The 15,044-nt window shown below is 36.2% G+C and overlaps 1 protein-coding gene across 2 annotated transcripts in view; it reads right to left on the bottom strand.

The window, feature by feature from the left end:
* Positions 1-14,724, bottom strand: part of ttll5 (tubulin tyrosine ligase-like family, member 5) — a 206,760-nt gene extending 192,036 nt beyond the window's left edge. The window contains exons 1-6 of one of the 2 annotated variants that reach the window (XM_051723165.1): positions 14,674-14,711; positions 14,363-14,497; positions 11,490-11,608; positions 4,156-4,262; positions 2,918-3,000; positions 1,317-1,423 (exon numbers count right to left, since the gene is read on the bottom strand). In XM_051723165.1, the coding sequence (XP_051579125.1) occupies positions 1,317-1,423; positions 2,918-3,000; positions 4,156-4,262; positions 11,490-11,554 (362 nt within the window). In that variant the 5' untranslated portion in view covers positions 11,555-11,608; positions 14,363-14,497; positions 14,674-14,711. Of the gene's footprint in view, positions 1-1,316; positions 1,424-2,917; positions 3,001-4,155; positions 4,263-11,489; positions 11,609-14,362; positions 14,498-14,673 lie in introns of both variants that reach the window. The other variant, XM_051723166.1, reaches the window with a different exon arrangement.
* Between the last annotated feature and the right edge of the window lie 320 nt (positions 14,725-15,044).

The raw sequence follows: 15,044 nt of genomic DNA, 5'->3' as shown, positions 1-15,044 counted from the left end.
CACCCGCCAATGAACACCCGCCATCAGCAACTTGGATGAGTGAGTGAGTGAGTGAGTGTGAGACTGTAGTGACCTATACACACTGAACATCATTATCGACATTAAAAGTTCAATCTAAATTAACCATTGTCTTAACCATTATCTTTGTACCCAATATTTGTGTGTAGTGTGTATTTTTATACTTATCAAAGTATTGCAGCTTTAGCTTAGCAACATGCTAAGATCAAACTTTATTGGAATCATAAGCGGCGCTATGGGTGGGCTACCAGGGTATGCCCCGAATGTTTTTATCATCTTGTAAAGATGTCAAAAGTACCTGTGCAACAGTATTTCTTTTAATATTTTAATAATAAGTAATATATATATATATATATGAATTAAACCAGTCTTTTTACAGTATTAACAATATCGACTAAATTCAATAGCCATGCGCCATCTTGTTGGCAGCTGCTTTCAAGCACTCATGCGTATGTGCACGCATACATGAAGAGCGTTTATGGCTGTGTGTGAACGGTCAAAATGATTGTCGTTCTGAGATATTGGAAACTATGTTGAGTTGGTCCATCCAGATGCAGTAAGTAACAAATATTTAGATATTTAACTCTAAAAACAAAGAGTAATGTACAGTATACAGATGTTCTCAAGAAATTTGCAAACTTTCAGTTCGAGCCAGTACATTTGCATTTTTTGGCAAATCTAGCAACTATTTTTTTCTCATAAGCACTTATTGTAGCCTATTTACAGCTTCTTCATATTCTAAACAAACTTAAAAACACCTGACAAATCAATAATAGGTTATAAAACTGTCCATTGTACACAATGTGTGTTGAACTACGGAAAGCCGAAATGGACAAAAAAATAGTGTTTTTAAAGAACGTTTTAAAGTACATAGTGTTAAAAGTATGCAACTTCTGATCTTTGAGCACAGCTGAGGCGGAGACAAAATTTGGTGGGAGCTTTCAGTTTTAGTTTCAGTAATATTCAAATATTTACTCCATATAAATGACACCACACAGATGTAACATTTAAACTTTTAAAGTGTATTATATTCTGATATTCCATCAAAGGATGGCCCCATACGTATCTACAGTGGTCTGGGCTAAGCTCTGAATATCCACTGGCCCTAGAACCGCCCCTGATTGGAATCATTAGGAATAGCTGTTTGCAAAACGTATGAAGTTGCTGCCTATGTAGAGTGTTTCATATCAGTCACCGTTCCAGTTAGGATGCTGCAGTAGAAGGCAGCTATCAATGTAAGCAGTAGACTGTAAGACAGCTGACTGTGTTTTGGCACAGAGCTGTGATGTCAGACACACCTGGGGAAGTGGTTGACTTTCTGGAAATCCTGTAGAGTGCGCAGGAGGTAAGGCTTCAGGTGTGAGCCAGTCCACATCAAGTTAAAATCATTGCTATTTGGGTGCACCTAAACAACAAAACAGTCTAATCATGTTAGGGGTAAAAATCAAACAATCAACCAGACCCAAAACTCAAACATTTCAATTTTCAATTGTTATTATATTTGAGGTTTGTTTCTTTGAGCTCTAGAGTTGGTTAGGAATCAAGAACCGATTCTTATTCAGAATCGGTTCCATTTAAAATATATATATATATATATATATATATATATATATATATATATATATATATATATACACTGTAACTGAATGATTTTAATAACGTCTGATTCTATTAACATTTATTGAATGTCTGCTGTTCTGCATGGACGTGGGCGGAACATTTCACTAAAATAGTCTGACAGTGTTTCCTGCACCGCTACTGCATCTACAGGGCCACAACAAAATAAATGATGTTTTATTGTAGTTATGCAAGTTTGCAATCTGCCACAAAAAAATACACAATAAACAGACAACTGTTGCAATCTATTGCAATTTCATCACTGATTGCAACAAAATACAAAAAAAAGTTTAAAAACTATTATTGTGTCAAACTCAAAATGAAGAGGAAACTGTTATGATGACATGCACATAAAGATTAACATTCAGAACAGAGTTATTGATGAAATAAGTAGAACTTCAGTTAATCAATATTAAGTTAACCGTTTACCAAAAATACTATTATTTTTGTGTAGTATATTTATTAGTAAAATTACACTTTTGGGTAACACTAGCAGTGGTGGTGGCGTAGTGGGCTAAAGCACTGAACTGGTAAGCAGAAGGTTGCCAGTTCGATCCCCACAGCCACCACCATTGTGTCCTTGAGCAAGGCACTTAACTCCAGGTTGCTCCAGGGGGATTGTCCCTGTAATAAGGGCACTGTAAGTCTCTTTGGATAAAAGCATCTGTAAAATGCATAAATGTAAATGTAACACTTTACAATAAGGTTCCATTAGTTAACAACATGAGCTAACAATAAACAATACTTATTAAGCATTTATTAATCTTAGTTAATGTTCATTTCAACATATATTAAAAAACAAAATGTAATCAAAAGTTGCATTTGTTATTATTTAATGCACTATGAACAATTACATTTTTATTAACTAACATTAACAAACATTAATAAATATAAAAACATATTGTTAATTGTTAGTTCATGATATCTAAATCATTAACTAGTGTTAACCAATGGAGCCTTACTGTAAAATGTTACCCACTTTTGCAGTATACCTTTATACATTTATGCATTTGGTGGACACTTTAATCAAAAGCGACACACGGTTTATTCAAGGTATATGCCTACATTTTGTCAGTGTCCCCTGCAAATTAAACCCATGATAACCTTGGTATTGCACAAGGAACAGCTCGAAATGTTCCTGTGAAATACTACTGTTTGAAATGTGTTGCGTTGCATAGTGTGTTTCACAAACTATTGTTTAGAAAATAGTAGGCAGCAGTGTATGGCGCACAGTAAACAGTAAGCGTATCATTTCAAACATTGGCATTATCTGCTGCCGTACCTCATGGAATCCGTGACTGACCAGTATGCCACGCACAAGTCGGCTCTCTGTACGCACAATCTTAAAGGCCAGGTTATATTTCTCTACAAACCAGAGGAAACAAAGTCAGAGAAACTGATTTAGATATTGCAGAGCTCACAGTAGTGTCATAGCAAATAAAAATAATAGTTTTAATAAAATCTGTGAAGATTTCACATTTCATGTTAACTGAGGCTGTATATGTCACTTGTATATAAAAATGATTAGTTACTTAAAAACACGTTATATTACAGTGTGTTTTCATTTCACTGCACCATTCAGAACTGACCTGAGAAAACCTTGTTAGTTCCAATTCAATTCCTGATTTTAAATAGAATTCAAACTGAAGTAGCCAACAGGATGCATACCGGTAATTGTAATTCAAATGTGAGTTTAATGAAGAATTAAAATGGAATGAAATGCACAAAAATTCATATAGCTCTTGTAAGTGTATTTTTTACTAATACAATTTAATTACCCATAAACAAGTTATCATTCACACACCATATTAGGTATTTCCAGAAACATTACATGATACTACATTACTAATCAATGTTTGAAATGCCACCTATACACATTTTTATTTAAATGTTTTATATATATATATATATATATATATATATATATATATATATATATATATATATATATATATATATATATATATATATATTTATAATGTAATTTCGTTTAATTTATATATATATATACATAATTAAACACAATTTATATTAGATTAAAAAAATTTATGTTTATTTTATGGTCCATGGTGGAGGAACATTTAATTACCAAGAATTCTTTAATTTACCCAACATTTTCATCTTAATATTTATTTTTATAAATGGCTGTGTTAATTTCTTAAATAGTTGACATTTAGAGAAATATGTTTGTATAACTTAAGAAAAAAATGATTCTACATAACTGGGAATAAATAGCCATGATTAGTTCAAAATTAGCAATGTAATTATTCATGTTGTGTCACAATACTAGTGTTGTACAAATACAAATTCCTCTGTTGTTTGAATGTATTGAATTTCTTTGAATTGCAGTTCAATAAACTCCTCTTCCTGTCATTCCAATTTCAAATTCAGCATCCTGTAGGGTGTGGCCAAACCAATTCAAATGTTCATGAACTGGAAGAGAACCAGCTCTTAAATTGTTAATTTTGCTCAGCTCTGTTTCATATCACAGTGGCACCCATGTATGATCTGTGTCATTACCTCCAACAGAGCGGATGTTCACATCTTTAGACACGATGGCTTCAGCGCAGAACAGCAGCACTGGAATTCGTTTACTTATGCCGCTCCAGGCAATGCACGCATGTGTCCTGTGACAACACAGAGAGTCATGCAATTTCCTCTGTCAAATGTATCTGACATTTAAATGAACATCAAAGGCATGTGGTTACACTGAGATGATGTGACGAAACACTGATAGGAAGAGCATCAATCACACATGACAGCACAGATAAAGACATGTTGCGTGGAGACATGTCAACAAAAGTTGCGCTAACTGCTTTTGTTCAAACATTCAGACTCGTCTGTACAAATATTCTCTGATTATCATCTGTTTATCTGTGCAATGCATCCAAATAAAAGCAAGTATGTACTTTCAAAGGGGGTATTTACACCATGCGTTTTTACTGATCGGATTGAATAAGCACATTCCATTTACACTTGGCCACATCAATGTGTCTCCGCCAAACGGATATAAATCAGATCCAATTTCTGCGCTATCTGCAAATAAAACAGAGTTCACATCAGTGAATTTAAAAGATGATTTAGTATTTGATTTCAAGTGACTTGGACCTTGTAAGTGACTGTGTATTTTCCTTTAGGGGCTTGTCGTAGCTAAGATACATTATGCGCATCCGCTGCACTCATTTTCAGTGTTTAGTTTCAGTTTCATCATCGATCTGCATCAAATAAATTAAGACAAAAGTTCTGTCTCTCCCACAACCTGCATCCGTTTCTTAATTTGGTATTCTTTATTGCGTGACACGAGCCCTATGCAAATACTCAGTAACAGCTGTTTTGTTTTACATTTTGCCTGTGCTGATGTAGTGCTGTTTAGGCAAGGCCAAGTTTACATACAGTTGTAAGAAAAAGTAAGTGAACCCTTTGGAATTGGCTGGTTTTCTGCATTAATTGCTCATAAAATGTGATCTCATCTTCATCAGTAACAAGTATAAACAAACACAACGTGCTTAAGCAAACAACACAATTATAATCTTTCATGTCTTTATTGGACACATCCCATTAAACATTCACAGTGCTGTGGAAAAAGTAAGTGAACCCTTGGATTTAATAACTGGTCGATCCTCCTTTGGCATCAATAACCTCAACCAAGTGTTCTGCGGACTAGACCTGCACAACGTTCAGAAGGAATTTTGGAGCATTCTTCCGTACAGAACTGCTTCAGCTCAGACATATTCTTAGGATGTCTGGTGTCTCTCTTGAGGTCATTCCACAGCATCTCTATTGGGTTAAGGTCTGGGCTCTGACTGGGACACTCCAAAAGGTGGATTTTCTTATTTTGAAGTCATTCTGTAGTGGATTTACTTCGATGTTTAGGGTCATTGTCCTGCTGCATCACCCAACTTCTACTGAGCTTCAGCTGGCACACAGCCACCCTGATATTATCCTGTAGGATATCTTGATAAACTTGGGAATTCTTTTTTCCTCTTGATGATGGCAAACGGTCCAGGCCCTGAAGCAGCAAAGCAGCCCCAAATCATGATGCTCTTTCACTGTAGGGATGATGTTTTCATGTTGGTATGTGGTGCACTTTTTATGCCATACATAGTGCTGCATGTTCTTCCCAAACAATTCAACCATACATTCACCAGTCCACAAAATATTTTCCCAATAGTGTTGTGGAGTGTCATACTTCAAGCGTGCAGCAATGTTTTTGTTGGAAAGCAGAAGCTTCCTTCATGGTGTCCTGCCATGAACACATGCCTGTTTAATGTTTTCTGTATAGTAGACTCATGAACAGAGATGTTAACCAGTTCCAGTGATTCCTTCAAGTCTTTATCTGTCTCTCTAGGGTTCTTCTTTTACCTCATTGAGCATTCTGCAGTGTGCCCTTTGAGTCATCTTGCCAGGATGGCCACTTCTAGTGAGAGTAGTCACAGTACTAAACCATCTCCATTTATAGACAGTTTGTCTAACTGTGGACAGATGAATAAATAAGCTCTTTGAGATAAATTTGTAACCCTTTCCAGCTTTATGCAAAGCAACAATTCTTGATCTCTTCTGAGATCTCTTTTTTGTGAGGCATGGTCCATGTCAGCAGATGCTTCTTGTGAATAGCAAACTCAAAATGTTTGAGTGCTTTTTATAAGTCAAAGTATCTCTAACCCACACCTCCAATCTCGTTTCATTAATTGGATGCCAGGTTTGCCAACTCCTGACTCTAATTAGCTTTTGTTTATGTCATTAGCCTAGGGGTTCACATACTTTTCCCAACCTACACTGTGAATGTTTGAATGATTAATGTGTACAAGAACAATACAATAATTTGTGTTATTAGTTAAAACAGATTGTGTTTGATCATTATTGAAACTTAGATGAAAATCAAACCAGATTTTAAGACAAGATTTATACATAAATGCAGGTAAATCCAAAGAGTTCACATTTTTTCTTGCCACTGTAAGTAGCTTAAACAGCCAAATGCATTTACACTTGACCAAACCACTTCCAGAGTGATCAGATTTGTGTGTCTCGTATTCACCTTGGAGGGCATTTACAATTGATCTTTTCATGATTGAATAGCAATCCGATCAGTGAAAACGCATGAAGTGACTAAGTGTAAATACCCCCATACAGTCTGGAACATTCTGATAAAACAAGCACAACCTGATGCATGTAACACAATGTGATGTGTGTTCTGGACAGTGTAACTTAGACAAAACTAGTAATAGACCAATATTTTGGCCAGACTGATTACTGAGATTATTGTATCGGCCAGTAACTAGGTGATTCTCACGAGACCTGTCAAGGAAATGTGCTGGTCAATATAAAAAATATATATTTTATTTTGCATAAAGAAAATGAAGCTTCATTTAGGACCATTAATATTTTTTGTATTGTGACAATATTTTCAGGACACTTAACACATTTTACCCCCCAATTCTCATTACCATAACACATCTAGATGTTTTACTTTTACTGTTCCCATTTTTTTCAATGATTATTCTCATTCCAGTAATTTTTTGCTGTACTGTTCGAGATAGATTTATTATAAGGGCTTTTCTAAAGATGCCCCACTTTGGTTGATCCCACTTTAGTTGCATCACATCATAAACATACCGTTATTAGGTCGCTGTGTCAAGTTAACTGTAGTTTAAAACCTAGAAAAACACGTCTCGAGATCCCTGCATGCAAAATTGCGATCTATCCAGCCATGTTTGAACGCAAGAACACATTCCTTTCTTGTGCTGTTGCTAGTTTCAAGTCTGATTGTGATTTGTTGTCTGTACAGCTCGTGTTTCACTTACTGCCCCCTGATGAAAACAGGTGGTACTTTGCTCCAATGGTTAGAATATTCCTTATAACAGTCCGGGGACTTGGTCAATTGTGTTAATTATTATAACAGGTTGTTTTTTATATAAGTTATCGCACTGAATTAACGTGTTAAAATAACCGCCCTAGTCACAATGTAAGAAAATCTTTTGAATGGTCCTAAAAATAGGCTCCAATTTCTATATTTTGGAGTAAAAGACGTCCAGGATGTTCTTGACAGGTTCCGTGAGAATAACACAACTAATGCCCAGATTAAGACCCATACAAACATGCAGCCACTTCCAGCGACAAAGGGAGAGCTGGCGACACGAGCGACCTCTGGCAACTAGATGGGAGTGTGTCCAGCGACTTGAAAGTTATAAAAGTTACTTTATGCAAATGAGGAGCGAACAGCGCTTCCACTGTTCTATATGATTTGTCTGCAACCAAATAAATGGATATAATAAAAAACATTTGTGTGGAAACGAAATTACAGTGATATGAAAAAGTATTTGCCCCTTCCTGATTTCTTCTGTTTTTGTGTATTTTTCATACTAAATTGTTTTAGATCTTCAAACAAGATATAACATAAACAAAGGCAACCTGAGTAAACAGAAAATACAGTTTTCAAATTTATATATTTTTTATTGAAGCAAAAAAGTTATCCAACACCTATATCACCTATGTGAAAAACTGACTGCCCCCTTAAATTTAATAGCTGGTTGTGCCACCTTTAGCAGCAACAACTGCAACCAAACACTTCCGATAACTGGAGATCAGTCTTTCACAACGCTGTGGGGGAATTGTGGCCCACTCTTCTTTGCACAACTGCTTTAGTTCAGACACATTGGTTTTCGAGCACGAACTGCCCGTGTAAGGTCCTTCCACAGCATCTCAATCGGGTTCAAGTCAGGACTTTGACTAGGCCACTCCAAAACTTTCATTTTGCTTCTTTTGAGACATTCAGAGGTGGACTTACTTCTGTGCTTTTGATCATTGTCTTGCTGTATAATCCAGCTGCACTTGAGCTTCAACTCACGGACTGATGACCGGACGTTCTCCTTTAGGATTTTCTGGTAGAGAGCAGAATTCACATTTCCCTCAATTATTAAAAGTCGCCCTGAAGCAGCAACGCATCCCCATACCATCATACTACCACCACCATGCTTGACCGTAGGTATGATGTTCTTTTTGTGTAATTCTGTGTTTGATTTACACCAGATGTAATGGGACTCCTGTCTTCCAAACTCATCAGTCCACAGAACATTCTCCCAAAAGGTCTGAGGATCATCAAGGTGTGGTTTGGCAAAATTCAGACAAGTCTTAATGTTCTTCTGGGTTAGCAGTGGTTTCCGCCTCGCCACTCTTCCATGGATGGCATTTTTGGTCAGTGTCTTTCTGATAGTGGAGTCATGAACAGTGACCTTTATTGATGCGAGAGAGGCCTACAGTTCCTTGGATGTTGTCCTTGGCTTTTTTGTGTCTTCCTGGATGAGTCGTCGCTGTGCTCTTGGAGGAATTTTGGAAGGCCGGCCACTTCTGGGAAGGTTCACTACTGTGCCAAGTTTTCTCCATTTGGAGATAATGGCTCTCACTGTGGTTCTTTGGAGTCCCAGAGCCTTTGAAACAGCTTTGTAACCCTTCCCAAACTGATGTATTTCAATCACCTTTTTCCTCATCATTTCTGGAATTTCTTTCAACCTTGGCATAGTGTGCTACTGGGTGAGAACTTTTAGCCAACTTCATGCTACTGAAAAAGTTCTATTTAGGTGTTGATTTGATTGAACAGGGCTGGCAGTAATCAGGTCTGGGTGTGTCTATCCCAGCTGAACCCCATTATGAATGTAGTTTCATAGATTTTGGGATTTAGTAACTAATGGGGCAAATATTGTTTCACACAGGCCCAGTTGGTATTGGATATTTTTTTTGCTTCAATGAATACCATTATCATTTAAAAACTGTATTTTGTGTTTGCTCAGACTGCCTTTGTTTTATGTTAGATTTTGTTTGAATTTTTGAAACAATTTAGCATGAGATATACACAAAAACAGACAAAATCAGGATTGGGGGCAAATACTTTTTCACAGCAATGTATCAGCAGTCTGAGTGAGTTTGATTCTTATAGTGATAGAACATTTATCTTGTTAATGATATATTGCATTGAGCACTGCTGCAGTTCATATAAAAACACTCTCCCCTTAGAAAACTGATTCCTTGTCAAATTAGAATGATATCTTAGTTTTACTGGCAACGTCTCATTTTTTAACAGATTTTCAAAAGATATGGCCAGACATGCAGTGCACCAATAGCATAAGAGCGACAGCAGTAGGAATGTCCACTAGCGACTTCATAGTACAGAGACTAGCGACATCAAGTGATAAAGTTGCTGCATGTGTTTACAGGGCTTTAGCCGATTAACAGTAGTAGTATTTCTGGTGGAACTGTTCCAAAGTCTACCAACAGCTGTGTCCGTGGACAATTAACACTTTTCCATAAAGTTTTAGTGAATTTTGAGTAAACAGTGTAAAGTGTTCATTTAATCATCATTTTGTACATTTCATTTGCTATCATTAAATTGTTTTAATTATATAATATATCGGCATTATATCGGCAACCCTGCTGTCTAGACCACAGAAAACCCCATATCGGTCAGCCAATAATCTATATGCCTTCAATAATGTCTATTCTGAAACTGCTACATTACATGTTTGAAAGTAGCTGTAACCTACAAATGTCTTACTTATAGTTTTAGATGCATATTTAGCTAGGAGAAAGTATTTGAACTAGTGCTGTTGATTTAAGATGTTAATTCGGTGCGATTAATTATATAAAAATTAACATTTAACACATTAAAAAAATGAATGCAATTGATCATGTCCCCAGACCGTAATAAGGAATATTCCTGAGCAATTCAAGCTTGAAGTACCACCTGTTTTCTCCAGGGGGCAGTAAACTTCAGCTGTATAGACAACATGCAGTTTATACAGAGAACAAACCACACTCACCGACAGCAGACAACACAAGATGAGAACACTTTAAACACGTTCAAACACAGCTTGATGGAGCACAGATCTGAACGCAGGGATCTCAAGACGTGTTTTTCTAAGTATTAAACTTCATTTAACTTGACACAGCGACCTAAAAATAGTACGTTTATGACGCAACGCAACCGAGACGCTCCAAAAGTGTCCGTCTGATGCAGGTGTACATTGACGGGTCCTTAAACAAGCCCTCATAATACATATCCAACTGATTGATGAATTCAATTGCAAAATGAATTGCTGTGAACTGTAGACCAATGATTGGCTTATGTTCAGTAATTTGTAAATAAACAATATATTGAATTCTAAAGCCACTTTTTGTATTGTCTTATCAATGCTTAACTCATCTGCCACAATGATTTAATGCATTTTAATTATCTGAATATAATTTTTTATAATATATATATTTTATTTGTCATTATTTAATTATAACTATTTATAATTATTTAATCATTATATATTGAATTATTGTTATTTATGGGGCTTTCTCAGCAAATATTTATTATATGCAATTAATTGCGATTTATTCGGTTAATTAATCGGCATACCATGTAATTAATTAGATTCAAATTTTTAATCAACTGACAGCCATAATTTTAAAATCCAAACATGTTGGGTCACCACTTGATGTCCAATGTAAAATCTGGGCCTAAATTAAATCCAGTTGAGAAGCACTGTCCTACGTGATTTTAGTAACTCAATAACTAGGCTGTGAATTATGCCTGATCGACTCTTAAAAGCATCAGAAGCACACTGACCTTACCAGGAATAATTAGTCCAAACAGACCAGTGAAACTATTAACTAGACTAGTGGAGGAGCATCTTCATCAGACATTGTGATTAGGATAAACTGTGAAATCTATCACTGAATAAATCAAAGCAATGAACACCATTGATTTTAAATGTTAATTGTATGTAATGCCTGTGTGGATTGTTTATTCCTGGTCCTTGGTAACAGATGTGGATGTAATCATGATTAATACATTCTGCTTTAGTAAAGACACTTACTGGAGCTCATCTTCAGACGACGAGTCTGATTCGTCCTTCTGTGGTCTGACTGCAGGCATCTCCATCTGTGTGTGTCAGTGTGTATATCACAGCACACATCTCCAATCTCCTTAACTCATCTGTGAAAACAGTAAGTCTTTATGAGAGAAGCTGCCATTCAGTTACAATTTGTAAAACTGTACATGCATATTGCAAAGCATGTGAAGCTTAGTTGTGTGGCATTAACTGAAAAGATGCACTTTAGTTCAGAGTAATATTAACAATTAAAATAAACAAAAAAATCAGTGGTCAAAAATATATACAAAAGAATGAAAATACAATTAAATAAATGAAGTACTGATTAAAGAACTATAACTCCATTCAATTCAATATTTATTTATAAAGCACATTTAAAAACAACCAAAGTGCTGTACAAAAAGAAAAGTAATAACTACAGAAGATAAAACAGACAACAAAGTAAATAACAAATACTATGATAAAAGAACACAGTTCACAATGATCAAGGAGTATAGAAGGACAGAGAGAATAAGTATGTCTTTAGAGCAGACTTGAAGGCTGAAATAGAAGGTGATAATCTGATTTGGAGAGGTAGACTGTTCCAGAGTTTCGGACCGGCGATCACCTCGTTGTTTGAGTCTAGAGAGTAAACCAAGATCGCAAGATCTCAGAGATCTAGAGGGAATATACGGATGGAGCAAATCGGTCAAATACTGAGGGGCCAAATTATTGAGGGCTTTGTAAACATACAATAAAATGTTAAAATCGATTCTGTACTTAACAGGAAGCCAGTGCATAGCGATTAATATAGGTGTAACGGGCTCGTACTTACGAGTCCCCGTGAGAAGTCTGGCAGCTGCGTTTTGTACCAGCTGTAAACGGGAGAGGGAAGACTGAGAGACACCGTAGTAAAGCGAGTTGCAATAATCTAAATGAGATGTTACAAAGGCGTGAATCACAGTTTGAAAATTACTATTGGATAAAAAGGGTAGTGAGTAAACGAAGGTAAAAAAAAAGCATGACTTTACAACTGTACTGATCTGCATATCAAATTTTAGATTATTATCAAATAGGTTTCTAGCACAGTGAGTTTTGTATGATGCAAGAGAACCAAGGTCAAGGTCAACAACACAGTTTTCCTTAGGCCCAAATAAGATCATTTCTGTTTTATTTTCATTTAGGTTTAGGAAATTGCTTCCAAGCCATAACTTTAGTTCGTTTATGCAGGCCATCAGAGGTTGTAAGGGGTGTTGATCATTATGTTTTATTGTAATATATATTTGAGTGTCATCAGCATATAAATGAAAAGTCACTCCATACTTATTCAAAATAGAAGCGAGAGGGAGCATATACAGGGAAAACAATACCGGGCCAAGGATTGATCCCTGCGGGACTCCACAATTTAGAGGTATACTAGAGGATGAGTGATGGCCAATACGAACAGTGAACCACCTACTAGTCAAATAAGAGCAGAACCACTGTAATACTGAACCACGAAGGCCCACTGATATCTCTAGATGGGTTAACAGGACCTCATGGTCTACTAAATCAAATGCAGCACTCAGATCTAGCAAAACTTAAGCCACGTATTTCCCAGAATCAGTCTCAGTAAAGATGTCACTTGAGACTCTTAAAAGAGCAGTTTCTGTACTGTGTAAGGCTTTAAAAATATCATGGATAGAATTTACAGTCAAATAATATTGTAATTGAATCAGTACAACTTTCTCAAGAATTTTTGAAATAAAAGGTAAATTAGAAGTAGGACAAAAATTGGACAAAGATGAGGGATCAAGGTTAGGTTTTTTAAGATATGGTGACACCACAGCATGTTTAAGGCATTTTGGGAAAGAGTCAGTGGATAAACATTTGTTGATAACATATAAAAGGCCGGTACCAACCGTGTCCATAATTTGTTTAAGGAAAAAAGGAGGAATAACATCCTGGGGACATATGGTTGGCTTTAGATGGTCAACAACATCTCTAAATCAGGTGGAGGAGCATAATGGAGCGTCAGGCAAAGTATATACAGAGTGAGACATCAGAGATCTTAATGTTGTAATTTTATACACAAAGATTTTCCCAAAATTTTCACAAAGACAAACAGAAGAATCTGAAAATGAATATACAGGAGGATTTAAAACAGAATTAATGGTAGAAAAAAGAACTTGAGGTCTATGACAATTATTTGTAATAAGTTCAGAGAAGTATTTACATTTTGCAGCCTTTGCCGCTTTCTGAAACATTATATGAGTCTCTCAAAATATCATAAGAAACCTGCAGTCTGTCCTTTTTCCATTAGCGTTCTGCACATCTACATGCCTGCCTTAGGGAGCATGTAGTGTCAGTATGCCAGGGCACTGGCACAGGCTTATGATTTTTGTACCTTAGAGGCGCAATGGAATTCATAATATCTGCACAAGTGGAATTAAAAAGATTAAGATGGTCATCAGCATCTAAGTTATGCAGAAAACTCTACACTCTAACAACAACTCTTTCAGCAACTACATGTACAAGTAACAAACACTCATTTCACAGTTGGTATAAGACTGTCTCTTTACATTTATACTTTATACAATAGTTGAGACAGTTATTCAGCATTAACAGTCCTCACTATGTGGTAATACACTGAAAGTAGCTTCTAACGACCTAGTGACTGTTTAATTTGCTAACTGAATTATAAAACGTTGGTTAAGGTCGATATAAAATCAGAAAGAGAGGAATATAACTAGCTGTGTGTGACATTAGCAACTGAGCTAACTAGTGTAAAAAGTAAATGTTTCCGTGTTTAAACAGCATATTACACCTCAGTACGCACAGTAATGCAGTTAGTAAGTTAATGAACGTGTGTGTGTGTGTGTGTGTAATTAGTAACTTACCTGTTTGTGTTTTACGTGTAATTATTAACGGTTAGCTCCATAATGTCTCACACCCGGCGCTAAACTCCTGACGCTTGTTACTATAACAACCAGCTGACAGCCGCTAAACAGCGCATGCGCTCAAACGCCTGACGCCTAGAAAATACCATTTGAAAGTGATCATCCCTATGTCCTACTCCCTTCAAAGGACAGATCTCTTGATGTGGGCACTCTAAATGGAGCATGAAAGCACTGTATGAATGTACCCTTCACTAATAGTCTTGTAAAAGCGCTCTTCGTGAAAAAAAATATATATATATATGTTTTCTTACTTTTTCTTGAACGAACTTTCGAGTGGCGTCCCCTCTCCGCAGTGCCTTTCAAGGGTGCAAAACTCACGTTTTAAAGAACGCCCACAAAGAACGTCTGACCGCCACTCAACTGCGCATGCGTGAGATTTCAGCATGAACAAGCAACTGTTGGAGCAGTTTAAGGAATATTCCGGGTTTAAAACATAACTTTTGACATAATGTTGATTACCACTTTAAAAAAGCACAAATGTGTGTTCCAGTGAGACACTTACAATGGAAGTCAATGGGGTCAATCCATAAACATTAAAATACTGTTTCAAAAGTATAGACACAAGACATAAACAATATGTGTGTTAACACGATTGTGGTGTGATAAAATCACTTATAACCAC

Source organism: Myxocyprinus asiaticus, chromosome 17 (assembly GCF_019703515.2).
Source record: "Myxocyprinus asiaticus isolate MX2 ecotype Aquarium Trade chromosome 17, UBuf_Myxa_2, whole genome shotgun sequence".
Lineage (NCBI taxonomy): Eukaryota > Metazoa > Chordata > Actinopteri > Cypriniformes > Catostomidae > Myxocyprinus > Myxocyprinus asiaticus.
Note: the sequence above shows the minus strand (reverse complement) of the source record. Positions and strands in the feature narration are given on the sequence as shown.